We start from the raw sequence: 15387 nt of genomic DNA on the forward strand, positions 1-15387 counted from the left end.
TATATATATATATATATATATATACACTATATTGCCAAAAGTATTGGGACACCCCTCCAAGTCACTGGAATCAGGTGTTCCAATCACCTCCATGTCCACATATGTATAAAATCAAGCATCTAAACATGCAGACTGCTTCTACAAACATTTGTGAAAGAATGGGTCGCTCTCAGGAGCTCAGTGAATTCAAATGTGCCACCTGCGCAATAAGTCCATCCATGAAATTTCCTTGCTACTAAATATTCCACGGTCAGCTGTTTGTGGTATTATAACAAAGTGGAAGCAACTGGGAACAACAGCAACTCAGCCATGAAGTGGTAGGCCACTTGACAGAGCGTGGTCAGCACATGCTGAAGCGCACAGTGCACAGAAGTCGCCAGCTGTCTGCAGAGTCAATAGCTAAAGACCGCCAAACTTTGTGTAGCCCTCAGATTAGCACAACAACAGTGTGTAGAGAGCTTCATGGAATGGGTTTCCATGGCCGAGCAGCTGCATCCAAGCTTTACATCACCAAGTGCAATGCAAAGGGTCAGATGCAGTGGTGTAAAGCACGCCGCCACTGGACTCTAGAGAAGTAGAGACGTGTTCTCTAGAGTCACGAATCACGCTTCTATGTCTGGAAATCCGGTGGACATGTCTGGGTTTGGCAGTTGCTAGGAGAACGGTACTTGCCTGACTGCATTGCGCCAAGTGTAAAGTTGGTGGAGGGGGGATTATGGTGTGGGGTTGTTTTCCAGGGGTTGGGATTGGCCCCCTAATTCCAGTGAAGAGAACTCTCTCTTTAAGGTATCAGCATACCAAGAGATTTTGGACAAATTCATGCTCCCAACTTTGTGGGAACAGTTTTGGGATGGCCCCTTCCTGTTCCACCATGACTGCGCACCAGTGCACAAAGCAGGGTCCATAAAGACATTGATGAGCCAGTTTGGGGTGGAGGAACTTGACTGGCCTGCACAGAGTCCTGACCTCAACCCGACAGAACACCTTTAGGATGAATTAAAGTGGAGACTGCGAGCCAGGCCTTCTCATTCAACATCAGTGCCTGACCTCACATATGCACTTCTGGAAGAATGGTCAAACCGCCCCATAGACACACTCCTAAACCTTGTGGACAGCCTTCCCAGAAGAGTTGAAGCTGTTATAGCTGCAAAGGGTGGGCCACCTCAATATTGAACCCTACGGACTAAGACTGGGATGCCATTAAAGTTCATGTGTGTGTAAAGGCAGGCGTCCCAATACTTTTGGCAATATAGTGTATATGCCCCTGGGCACAAAAATGTGAGCAGGGATCAGCATACAAACTTCAGCCAATCTTTACGCAGCCATTGCTAATTTCATTCAATTTTAATGCCTGTCTGACTCTCTTTTCAATATTTTTAGAATCCCTGACTTTAACCAGCATGCAGTAAGTGAAGTCAGAACTCATCTGTACACTTGTTTCAGGTAACTTTGTCTTGGTTCACACTCCTGCAACCCGTAAGTTGCGCGACATCCAGTGCAACTTTGGATTTGGGACTTGATGCGGATTCAATGTGACTTTGATGTTTTGCGTCTTTGACTTAAAAAGACCCTCTGAAGCTGCAACCAGAATCGCAAAGATAAGACAAAGATACTATTACCTTGCGACTTTCGTGATTTTACCATTGCAGTTCAGGGCACTCATGGCACGCCCAAGACACAGAAAAGTAGTGCAGGAACTTTTTTTGTTGCTGTGACTTCAGTCTCATCAATTAGAATGGCACCTATTGAAATCAATGCGTTTTTATTTGTTTTGCGACTTTCTGTGTCGCAGGTCGCAGCAAGTTACACCAGAAGTCGCAGCAGTGTGAATTAGAGCTAAGTCAGGCTACTGAAGCACTGAACAGAAGTCATTAGAGGTAGACTAAGCTAGAAATAAGTGTAAGTCCACCCAAGTGTGAATTTTTATGTTTGGCTGGAATTGGCCTGTAGCCTCCCTGGTGGTATTCCCGAGTGTAGCTTGGGGTAAAGTTTCAGTACCACAAGCGGTAACCCCGAGCTACACTCGGGCTTACCATACGGCGCTGCTCCGGGATCTGTTCTTCACTTACCTTGTCCTGCGCTCCCGCAATGTCCCTCCTGCAGTGTCCCCTGTAACGTTCTCCAGCAGATGCCGGCATCTGTCTTCTGGGTTCCGTTCCCTGCGACGTCGGGACATACGGGGGATGGAACTGGCGGGAAATTTGAAAATGACAAAAAGTGACATTCACTAAATTCACTAAAATCACATAATAAAACATTACTGTATCAAACCATTTCACATACATTTTGTCCCGAGTGCTTTGTCCTGTGCCCTGCCTGCATTTTTACTGTTCTTTCGTCCTGGAAACTGAGAAACGTCCATGGGGTCCAAAAAGCGTCCCTTTAGGTCAAAATCGGTTTTAGACCGGCTAGAGAACAGCGATAGTAAATCAGAACCACTTGCAGAATTCAGTGATAATGATTCGTGGGGAAATTTGTCATCAGACACTGAAAACGATTTTGCGACTTTGCTCAGTGATGTGCGAACTTGGCGCTATATTTCAAATTTCAGTGTTTTTGGGTTGATTACATTATTGAATTAAATGTATTATTATTTTTTATGATTATTTATTAAATTATAATTTATGATTTCGTGTTTCAAATTTTACCATACCCAGGATGTTTACTAGACTCTTGTTCGGACAGATTTCAGTGAGTTATTCCTACAAATTACAGGCCTACAATAAAAAAATACATATTTCCATGCAAAAAAATGTACCGCTTTGAGCACAGAAATATGGACATAATCAGACCGCTAGGGAGGTTAAGATTGAGAAGATTGGAATTGGGACATTTATATAAGATCTACAGGTATTACGTATCTGCTGAGCTATATGACTGTTGGAGTAACCCCTTCCTTGTGAACATTTGTCATAAAACTCTTTGCAGCACAGTGATGCATTGTGTTATATGGGGGCATAAGGGGGTACGGGACATGTAAACAATGTAGAGAGAATGTGTGATATGTAAGTAATGCTGAAAGAAGCTGCAAATGTTTCCATAGAACATCTGTTTGGTGATAATGTTGTGATGCTTCAGGAATTCTCAATGAATTTCATGTACAGATCACTGATGTATGACTAAGTATTATCTCTCGAAGTTTTCGGCTTGTAGAAGTAAAATGGAGCACTTGGAGGAAACACGAAAATGGGGAGAACTTACAAACACCATGCAGATGGCGTCTCTGGTGGGAACTGAAACGAGAAGCCCAGTGCTGCACAGCAAGCATGCTAACTCTTGCACTAGGCTGGAATACCAATCTATGTAGAATCAAGGTGCCTTCAATGATCATATCCGGGCAAATATTTTTCCACTGCTATCCAAGTAATTTTTTATGCAGTTTATTGTTTTAAAAGTGGTTGTAAACCTCAGACATGAAATATTAAAAAAGCATATCCTTTAATAAGGTGTACTTGTCTGTATTAAGTGTGATTTCTGTCTGCTGCTGTGCAGTAAAAAATGGTGTCCCCCACCCGAGAGGGGGGGAATGACACCATGTTTTACCGCACCGGGTGACACCAACCCTTGTGATGCTACTGAGCCCTGGCAATGGTGACAGTGCGCCGCTGGAGGGATCTAATTAACAGGTAAGTCTTCCATAATATGCAATGCATAATAGCACATTATGCCAATAACTGCACTGCCTGCCTGAAGATTGCATGTCCTCCCTGTGCCTGAGTGGGTTTCCTCCGGGTACACCACTTTCCTCCCACACCCAAACACATGCTGGTAGATTAATTGGCTCATGTGTAAACTGGTCCTAGTATGTGTATGTATGAATGTGAGTTAGAGACCTTAGATTTTTTCCAGTGGGAACTCAGGAGAATGCAGTTCCGACACCTCCAGCACCTCCAGACCTGAATATTTGTAATGGTAAGGGGTGCTGGGGTATGCTGGAGGGTCTATTAACCAATTCAATACCGAGCAATTTTACACCTTCCTGCCCAGGCCAGTTTTCAGGTTTCAGCGCTCTCACATTTTGAATGACAATTGCGCGGTCATACAACATTGTACCCAAACTAAAATTGTATTATTTTCTTCACACAACTAGAGCTTTCTTTTGGTGGTATTTAATCACCGCTGGGGTTTTTAGTTTTTGCTAAATTAACAAAAAAAGACCAAAAAGTTTGAAAAAAACACGTTTTTCTTTGTTTCTGTTATAAAAGTTTACAAATAAATAATTGTTCTTCATAAATTTAGGCCGAGATGTATTCTGCTACATGTCTTTGGTGAAAATAACCCAAATTAGGATGTATTATTTAGTTTGTAGGAAAGTTCACAAACTATGGTATAGATCTGAATATTGATCAATCCTGAAGTACTGACAGCCAATCTAATTTCTTGAGGTCCAAGAATGTCAGAATAGTACAGATATCCCCAAATGACCCCTTTTTGCAGAGTAGACAGTCCGACGTACTTCATAAGAGGCATGGCGAGTTTTTTGAAGTTGTATTTTTTTTGTCATAATTTTTCGGAAAATGATAAAATTAAAAAAATTAGTTTCACTATTTTTTTTTTACATATTGTCACCAGTGCAGTACAGCGTCATCATATAACTGGCATGATGGTGATCAGGGACACTGACTGGTGACAGTATGAAAAAAAAATATATATATTTTTTTATTTTTTTATTAAACTTTTTTTCTTTTTTTTAAGATTTTGTTTTTCATATTTCACTATGACCAAAGTAGTACAATGTTACCATAGTAACATTGTACTACTTTAGGGAAGTGATCAGTATTTTTCTTTTTTTTTTCACACAATTTGCTTATAGCAAATAATTACTTTGCTATAAGCAAGCATTTACCTGAATGATATCGATTCATTCAGGGTTTTTTTTTTTTTTTTTTTGTGCTTAGCTGTGATTTGGCCACAGCTAATCACATGACATGTGCATGTGATTAGCTGTGACCATTCACAGCTAGACACTAGTATACAATGGATGGCATGAATGAAGCCATCCATTGTATACAACTGTCATGTGACCTGCTGTGATTGTTCACAGCAGGTCACATGGTACCGGCAACGGGGCCGGTACTCAGATCTGTCATCGGCCGTGTCCGAGGTACACGGCCGGTGACAGATCGCGCCGCTGCGTGGCTCTGCAGGAGCGCAATCTACGCATGTGCGGGAGGACGCCATATGGCGTCCACCCGGAACGCTGATGACATTTGCCGGCCGCCATTCAGCCATAGGGCGGGCGGCAAATGGTTAATCCTGTCTGGTCTATTGTTGCTGGAGTGGATCTATTTTTGCATGGAGGCCTATTGTTGCTCTTGGAAGATCTATTGTTGCTGGGGGTTTTGTTTCCAGGGTGGTTAACTGTTGCTGGGTGTTATCTACTGTTGGGGGGTACTGTTGCTGGCTGCTGGGGGTCTATTGTTGCTGGAAGGCATCTATTTAGTGTGGCTATTTGTTGCTGAGGAGATCTATTGCTGTTGGTGGGAGTTGTTGCTGGGGATCAATTGTTGCTGGAAGGAATCTACTGTTGAGTTAGGGGTCTGTTGATGCTGAGAAATCTGTTGTTTCTGATGGGGGTCTATTGTTGCCAGGGTCCATTGTTGCTGGGGGAATCTATTGTTGCTGGGGAGGGTCTATTGCTGCTGGCTGCAGGGGGGATCTATTTTACTTCTTTTCTTGTTATCATTAACACATTCCATACAAATTACTTAGCAGCACAAATTATACTTATCTCTGTGTTCTCTAAAGGAGGCGGTACTGGGAGGAGGGTAGAGGTTGGAACCAAGGGACGGTGTTCGGAGGTGGGTAGGAGGCGCAGACAAGAAGTGACTCAGAAGGAGGGAGTTCCTGCACCTATTCTCTGAGAAAAAAAGTCCTGCGTAAAGCGGTGTGTAGATTGACGGTGCTATTTAAATAAATAGATAAACTTGCAAGGGGACCAGAATTTTATTTATATTTCAGGACTTCCACTTTAAAGTGGAAGTAAAGGCGAAAATACTTATGTCAGTTCCAATGCTCCGACGCCCACCAGGTCCCTTTTCAGCACCAGTATCTTCTCCCTGGTTTCTTCTGGGTCTTTGGCCATCATGGGATGACGTCACACACATGCATGCGCAAGAGTGCAGTCACCCTGGCACACATGCACTGTGCCACAATGTAAACCGAGCTGAGCATGTGCAGCTCAGCATACATTCTACAGGTGACTGCGAACAGGCAGGTAAGTGTATTGTACTGCAGAAGAGACATCCCATGTTTCTTTTGCAGTAAAGAGCATGCCTGGTTGCAGTTGTTTATTTTTCAACTTTAGTTCCACTCTTTAGGTGCATTGTGGACCCATAGAGGGCAATGGCAGCAGATAAAAACACATATAACGCGTTTTGATGCGTGGGCAACAGGTATTAGCCATATGGAAAAAAATATATTTGAAATATATTTTAAAAATATCCTTCCCAAATATATTGACATATACTTGAAATACTACAATTTTGGCCAGTCAATGTATTTCAAAATATATTTCAATATATATATATATATATATATATATATATATATATATATGTATATATGTATACTGCATGTTGAAATGCATTTTTATTACAAAATATATGAAAAATATTTTTAAAAATACATTTCAAATATGCTGTATGTCTTTAAAAATACAAATCTACATTCTTGGAATGCATTTATTTATTTCATGTACTTACTGTATATAGCGCCGTCAATGTACACAGCGCTTTACATATATTGTACATTCACATCAGTCCCTAACCCTCAAGGGGCGTACAATCTAAGGTCCCTAACTCGCATTCATACATACACATACTATGGACAATTTAGACAGGATCCAATTAACCTACCAGCATGTCTTTGGAGTGTGGGAGGAAACCGAAGAACCCGGAGGAAACCCACGCAGGAACAGGGAGAACATGCAAACTCCAGGCAGGTGGTGCCGTAGTTGAGATGCATTTACAAATATATGTAAAAATATATGTTAAAATTACTTTTTTATATGTAATAAAAATCTGAAGAATATATTTTAAAAAATATATTTAAAAAAATATTTTATATATATTTTGTAATATATACAAAACGCATTTCAACATACAGTATGTATATACATTTATTGAAATATATTTTGAAATATATTGAATATAGCCAAAATTGTAGTATTTCAAATATATGTCAATATATTTAGGAAGAATATTTTTAAAATATATTTCAAATATATTTTTCTTCCATGTGGATACCAAGCCTTGATCAATGGCTGTAAACCCTATCCACTCCAAATCCTAAATTCAGAAACATGACCAAAAGAAATTGCGAATTGATGAGACAATACACCTTCCTAATGCTACAAAAAAATGCACCTCCACACACTGATCTCAATGGGCCCTTCAGTGTAGTCATACACTGTTTTTTTTTTTTGGCATGTTCAGTCATAACAAATTACCAAAATACATGCTCAGTCACACCAAATTTTTCACCATCCCTATGAAAAAAGATTGAACATTTTAACAGAATATAAAAATGTATCTTTGTTTTTCTTATATCTAACTGAATATCGGAACAGATTGTACAGTAGGATTGAAGGGTTTGTGGAAGCCTGTAGATGAAATAACTGTGTTGCATTTCTATACACCAGCTTTCCACCATAATGTCTGGATATAATTTTAGAAGGCTGAGTCCTATCTGTGGAATGTCATAAAATTTCCTATGACTTATATGTTAAATGCTTTTATTCACAATGGTATTTAGCAGACACCTTTGTTCTATGGTGCTCTGTTGGTGTCAACTGCTATGCTATTGCTCAATCAATTTTCTGATGTACTAAAATATTATCCAATCTTTTTCTGCCTCACAGGCCATCCTGTAAGGACAGAGCTTAAAGTGTTACTAAACCTACAACAGTAAAATCAGTCTCTATATACAGTAAAGCATGCTTGTTATACTCATTGTGGAACCTAAGAGGTTAATCCTCTGCATTGTGTAAAAAGGATTTGATCCTGTCTTCTCTGATCCTCTCCTTCTTCTACTGTCTCCAATCCATCTGTAGATAGAACAGAACCTGGGTGGGACAACCTGCACATGCTCGGTTTGATGTGTATTGCTAGAAGTTTTTTTTCTTGGGAGAGTGCATGTGATCAGCACGGGACCAATCAGCACTGTCCAAACAGAGGTTCAGGGGTTCTGCATCCTCATAGGAAAATCAGAGGAGAATGAAAACTCCTCCAACAAGCTTTAACCAGTGCTCTGCTGGACACTTATAGAAGTCGCACGACTGCTCTAACTACTGACAGAGAAAGGTATTTAGCAGTTTATATTTATGAAAATATGTGCATTTCCATTTTCTGTGTACTGTAGGAGACCAGATATAGTGAATGCAAGTCCCTTGATTTAGTAATACGTTAAAGTAGAACTAAACTCTGGTTTTGAAAACATATATTTAAGTATATAGCATTAACTCAGATAAGTCCCTCCCATTGCTCTCAGCCTCCTATAAATCTACGAATTATGTTTTTTGCTGCTGTGATCCAACTTCCTGTTAGACGGTGGCTACATTCAAGGCTCCATACAGTGGACAATGGAGAATGAATGTGTCACCCCTGACGTGACAAATGATTGGATTTGTAGTATGCATAGAGCAACTGAAACAGTGCTTCACACCATCCCCTCACCGCCCGGCTAAATGGACACCAGCCTGTATGGAGCATGCGGTAGTATAAAGGAACCCTTACTGTTTGGTCTTACCCTTACCTTTACTGTTGAGCTGCCATTATTACCTGTGGTCTCTCTGCAGCTGGTTTTTCCACATTATTATGCCTTCCCCTATTCTGCATCTCTGTGTGGAGGAGGCCATCTTGGTAGAAGGTTTTTACTTCCTCAATGTCAGAGCCCCCAAGCAAGGAGAATAGTGAGCAGCACCATAGTGACATGACCAAATGTCACTCCAAACCTCATGAGACACGCAGTCAGAGGCAACAGTGCCTTAAAGTGGTTCTAAAGGCGCAAGATTGTTTTTGCCTTCATATATTCTCTGCATGAAGGTAAAAAAACCTTCTGTGTGAGGTGTCCCCAGCCCCCCCAATCCTTACCTGAGCCCCCTCTGATCCGGCGATGTTCTAAACAACAGCCTCCACTGTCTGGGGTCTCTTCCTCCTCATTGGCTGAGACAACAACGGGAAGCCAATTGGCTCCTTCTGCTGTCAGATACATACAGTGAGCCAACGAGGAGAGAGCCAGGGTCGGGACCACTACGGCTCTATGTGTCTTATGGACGCATAGAGCAGCAGCTCGGGTAAGAGCATGCAGAGGTGCCCCTAGGGCGGGTGGCTTTTCCTGGGGACACTGCTTGAGGAGAAGGAGCCAGAAGTGCTGGAGGAAACCTGAAAAGAAGAGGATCGGGGCTGCTCTGTGCAAAATCACTGAACAGAGCAGGTAAGTATAACATGTTTACTATTTTAGAAAAAAAAAAAAGTGGTGCCATTTGTCTCTTTGTTTACATGACATGGATGTAAAAAACAAGCGTGAGGTTTGGAGTTTGGCTAGAGATGAGTTTGGAGTTTATGATCTTTCCATAAAGAGGACCTGTCATGGCCCATGTTATTACAAGGGATGTTGTTCATGCCTTGTGATAGCAATAAGGTTGATTTAAAAAAAAAATAAAGGTACAGAGTTACAAAGTAAATTGAAATAAAATAAATGACATAAAAAAAATGAAAGTGCCTCCGTCCCCCCATGCTTACGGGCACGTAGGTCCAAAATGCATATGTAAATGGTGATTACACCACACTTAGGAGATATTGCCACGAATGTCAGAGTGAGAGCAATAATTCTCATTCCAGACCTACTGTGTAATGCTAAACTGATAATTGGTAAAGGCCTTTACAGCGTCATCTATGGATAATTTATTGTACCGTAGTTTGTTGCCATTCCAGGGACGTGAGCAATTTTAAAGTATGAGTTATGTGTTAAAGTAATGAGTAAGTGTTACTAAACCCACAACAGTAAAATCAGTCTGTATATGCAGTAAGGCATGCTTGTTATACTCACTGTAGAACATAAGGGGTTAATCCTTTGCATTGTGTGAAAATGCTGTTTGATCCTGACGTCTGTGATCCTCCCTTTCTTCCAGTGCCCCCCTCTTATCTCTTGATACGACATATTGTGTGGAGACACTCTGCACATGCTCAGTTTGGTGTGTATTTCTAGAGAGGGTTTTTTTCTTCTTGGGAGGGTGAATGTGATCAGCATAGGGCCAATAAGCACTGACAAGACAGAGGTCAGAGATTCTGCATCCTCCTAGAGCAGAAAAAAAACTCCTCCTACAAGCTTTAACCAGTGCTCTGCTGGACACTGATAAAAGTCGCAAGACTGCTCTAAAGCTCTGTTCACACCAATACTTTTTTTAGTGCTTTTTGCAGAAATGCAGTACAGTCCATTTAGCATGGTTTCCTATGGAACATGTTCACATCTATGCTTTTTTGAGCCGCTGCGTTTTTGGAAAGGGTCAGGGACTTTTTTTTAAAAGCAAAAAGCAGCATTTTTACTACAATAGAGTTCAATGGAGAATCTGCTGAAAGGCATGGCAGTGTGTTTTTGCCGCATTTTGCATTTTTATTCTGCCCAGCAAAAAAAAATCCCACTTAAACGCCTCCCGCCCTCCATATAAGGAAATGACGGATGGGCAGCGGTTTTCTCATTCTGCGAGGACATCATATGACGTCCTCCCACTCAAACCACGCATGCCTGCCCTTGGGGGCATGCAGCGTGGAAATCGGTGGTGCGCTGTGTCCCTGGGACACAGCGGATCACCGATCAGCAGAAAAAGCAGATGACTTCAGCTCTGTCATGTGATCAGCTGTGTCCAGTCACAGCTGATCGCATGTAAATAAGGAAATGCTGGTTATTTTCATTCCTCTCCTTACAAGCTGTCACGCTGCCAGCTCATGAGGAGAGGAGAGTCGGTAATCGGCATTCCTCGGAGGGGACATGTACGCTGAAAATCACGGCAATGATGATCAGTGTGCCCTGATGATCAGTGTAGCCCCAGCAGTGCCACCTGTCAGTGCCCATCAATGCCAGCTGTCAGTGCACATTAATGCCACCTGCCATAGCCCCATCAATGCCAGATATCAGTGCCTACCAGTGCATATCAATGCCACATATCAGTGCCCATCTGAGATGCCTTTCATTGTCACCTATCAGTGCCAGTCAATGTCAGCTATCAATGCCAGTAAGTGCCACCTATCAGTGCTGCCAATCAGTGCCAGTCAGTGTCGCCTATTAGTGTGCATCAGTGCTACCTATCAGTGCCCGTCAGTGCTGCCTATCAGTGCTGCCTAACAGTACCAGTCAGTGCTACCTAACAGTACCAGTCAGTGCTGCCTATCAGTGCCACCTATCAGTGCTGCCTTTCAGTGCCCATCAGTGATGCCTGTCAATGCCCATCAGTGCCACCTACTAGTGCCTCCTCATCAGTGCCAATCAGTGCCACCTATCAGTGCCCATCACTGCAGCCTCATTAGCGCACATCAGTGAAGGAGAAAAATCACTTATTTACAAAATTTTAGCAAAAAATTAAAAACCCAGAGGTGATTAAATACCACCAAAAGAAAGCTCTATCTGTCTCAAAAAAATGATAAAAATTTCATATGGGTACAGTGTTGCATGACCGCGCAATTGTCATTCAAAGTGTGACAGCACTGAAAGCTGAAAATTGGCCTGGACAGGAAGGGGGTATAAGTGCCCTGTAGGCTAGTGGTTACATAAGAAAAAAAACTGAACAAAACGCAAAATGCTGTAAAAATGCGTCAAAAACGTGTGTAGAAAAACGCAAAATAAACTGTGAAAGGCACTGTAAAGCGGGCAGGTGTGAACGAAGCCTAACTGCTGATCAGAAAAGGTATTTAGCAGTTTAAATTTACTAAAATAATTGCATTTCCATGTTGTGTGTACTGTGGGAGACCAGATATAGTGAATGCAGGGTCTGGGGAGACCAGATATAGTGAATTCAGGGTCCTGGGTTTAGTAACACTTTAATTATGTACTCGGTGTGACATCTTATTTTAAATTCTACAAAAAAAAATTGAGTATTGTGTACACAAAAATTCATGAAAAGTTATTTTTTCCCCAAAAAATGTATGTTCAGTGAGATAGTTTTTACCGCTTTCCAAACACCTCTGCCAATTCTGCACATTACAGCACATGGTGCTGTTCTAACGGGAGCATTTGCGTCGCGTCGCGGCAAAACGGACGCCTCTGGTCGAGTCAGGAGGCGTTGAAGCCTCCTATTCTAGTCTATGGTGCCGCTCCGCAAATGCCCGGCCAGCGTTTGCGGTGCGGTTGCGACGCCGTTGCGGGGCGTTTGCGAAGCGGTAACACCATTCAAACTGCATTATAGGCATTTGTGGGGCATTTTTAAAACTCTGCTAAACCGCGCATGCGGCGTTTGTGAATCGTTTGCCAAGCGTTAAAAAACGCTCCGCAAACGCCGGACCAACGCTTGCCAAACGCTATAGGGGGCGTTTGGCAAGCGATGGTAAAACAGCCAAGTGTGAACGAGCCCTTAGAGAGGTATGGATTGCTGGTGTCCACATATTAGAAGTGTTGGGCTGGCTGTTTGGTTTACATGTACATATATGAACACTATCTCACTGAACAATCAAATACACATAGAAATCTAACATGTTATCGTTCCCCCTATGGTTCCATAGTGGTATCTCCCCCAGTCCACAAACAAAGCACCCGCGGGCTCTCCCACTTATTCCGGCGGGGGTGCCCCACGGTTAGCTGTGTGACGCCGGGCACAGAATCCGAGTGAGGAAAGGGGCGGGTCTGTAGTGACAGGTTGCCGCCCGCAGTGGGCGGGTCCGGCGGTGGGAAGTTGTCAGTAAGTTTGTAGAAAGTTTTGCTGGGTGGTGTAGAGCGGGGACGGCGGGTGGACGGTGCGGGCCGGGCCCGGGGGAGGATGGACTACGTGACCGGCATCACCGGGAGGAGCGGACGGGTCCTGCGGGGCACCACCAACCGGCTGTGGCTGGGCCTGCGGGAGGTGCACTTCCAGGACTACCTTAAGGACGGAATGGGGCAGAGTCCTCCGGACAGCCCGGGTCACCAGGTGCTCAGCCCCGTGCCTGCAGGTCAGGAGGGAGGGGGTCATACATGGACAGATCTGGTTGTAGTTTGTGTATCATATCATATACATGTACAGAAGGTATCAGACATTGCACTATGGATCATATATTCCAGTATCAGTGTATACCAGGGGCAGACTGACCATTTGGAAAGGGCCCGGGTTCAGTAGGGGGCCCCATGAGATGCCCCTGGTACCTTTTTCATAGGCTTTTTTGAGTTTGGACAAGGACACAGGGGCCCCATGATCCCCCTATTGCCAGGAGGCCACATGAATTGTCAGTCCGCCCCAGAGGATACAAAGTATCAGACATTGCAGTATGGATCATATATTCCAGTATCAGTGTATTATACATAGGATACAAAGTATCAGACATTGCACTATGGATCATATATTCCAGTATCAGTGTATTATACATAGGATACAAAGTATCAGACATTGCAGTATGGATCATATATTCCAGTATCAGTGTATTATACAGAGGATACAAAGTATCAGATATTGCACTATGGATCATATATTCCAGTATCAGTGTATTATACAGAGGATACAAAGTATCAGACATTGCACTGTGGATCATATATTCCAGTATCAGTGTATTATACATAGGATACAAAGTATCAGATATTGCACTATGTATCATGTATTCCAGTATCAGTGTATTATACAGAGGATACAAAGTATCAGACATTGCACTGTGGATCATATATTCCAGTATCAGTGTATTACACATAGGATACAAAGTATCAGACATTGCACTATGGATCATATATTCCAGTATCAGTGTATTATACCGAGGATACAAAGTATCAGATATTGCACTATGGATCATATATTCCAGTATCAGTGTATTATACAGAGGATACAATGTATCAGACATTGCACTGTGGATCATATATTCCAGTATCAGTGTATTATACATAGGATACAAAGTATCAGACATTGCACTGTGGATCATATATTCCAGTATCAGTGTATACAGAGGATACAATGTATCAGACATTGCAGTATGGATCATGTATTCCAGTATCAGTGTATACAGAGGATACAAAGTATCAGACATTGCAGTATGGATGGGGGGATTGTATTGCTTTGACACCAACAGGAGCCTGTCTGATGGGCATGGGCTGGGTGTCAGTAGATGGGGGACAAGGTGGCAGTGGATGGGGATGTTGGGTGTCCATGGACAGCGGAGCTGAGTGACAGCTGATGAGGAGAGGGGGGAGCATAGTGACAGTGAACAGGGGTGTTGGCAACTGTGGGTAGGGGCAGGTGGACAACAGCTGATGGGGGAAGGATAGGTGACAGGGGTTGTTGGGTGATTGGGGGGGTGGGGTGTTAGATGGTTTACAATTGCTGAGGGAAATAAAAAACTTGAAAAGATTAGATTCAACTTTATTGTCATTGTGCACAGTACATGCACAGAGCCAATGAAATGCAGTTAGCATCCAGCCAGAGGTGCAAAATCGTATTTTATTTGCATCTAGTTCAGCACCAGGAGCTGATTGATGTTACTTGTGTGGGTTTCCCTGGCTGGACTTCAGTGATCAAAGGCCATCAGCTGGAGGACTGATCAGATATGTGGATTGGGGAATCAGACCCTGGTAGACTGCACAATGTCTATACTTTATTATCACATTGTATATAAAACATTGCTTTGGGGATTCCCCATTCCTGTCTGCTGCTCACAACATTCTGTAAGGGAAATCACAACTGTATTTATTATCAGCATGATGACCTGTGTGTGTGTGTACTGTACACACAGAAGAAGTGTCTGTAAATAAAAGGCTGGGAATTCCTTCACACTGTCATCTGAGATCTTCTGTCTGATGACCCTCCCATGTCATTTGCCTAGGCCTGTTGGACAAACCCAGGCTTGCAAATTCCCTGTCTGTCTTCATCTTCTACCAGCAGCTTCCCGATAAACTGAAACTGAGCCAGAGAAATGTGGATTATCCCCCGGTCACATCAAGCCCGACTTTGAAATTGTGTGATTTACAGTGAAGTCGCATGATTTCAAATTCGGGGGACATGCCGATTTCAGGTGCGATTTGGAAGACATCTGACACAATGTCTATGCAAATTGCACGAAAAGTAGTACATGTACTACTTTAGCAATTGGTGCGACTCCAACCAAGTCAGAAAAACACCAATTTGGCCACGGACAATAGGGTTCGATCTGGCATGCGATTTGCAGGTCGCATGGCATGCAAATTGCATGCCAAGTCACACCCAGTGCGACCGGGGTGTTAGTG

The 15387-nt window shown here is 42.8% G+C and overlaps 1 protein-coding gene across 1 annotated transcript in view; it reads left to right on the forward strand.

Moving 5' to 3' along the window:
• Positions 1-12887: 12887 nt before the first annotated feature.
• LOC149442151 (oxidation resistance protein 1-like) overlaps positions 12888-15387 on the forward strand; it is a gene marked incomplete at its 3' end in the record, with an annotated part of 64221 nt that continues 61721 nt past the window's right edge. The window contains exon 1 of the mRNA XM_089656466.1: positions 12888-13139. Coding sequence (XP_089512592.1) covers positions 12968-13139 — 172 coding nt within the window. The remainder of the gene's footprint in view (positions 13140-15387) is intronic.

The sequence above is a fragment of the Staurois parvus genome, unplaced genomic scaffold (genome assembly GCF_062004578.1).
Source record: "Staurois parvus isolate SC_StPar_1 unplaced genomic scaffold, SC_StPar_1.0 ptg000907l, whole genome shotgun sequence".
Lineage (NCBI taxonomy): Eukaryota > Metazoa > Chordata > Amphibia > Anura > Ranidae > Staurois > Staurois parvus.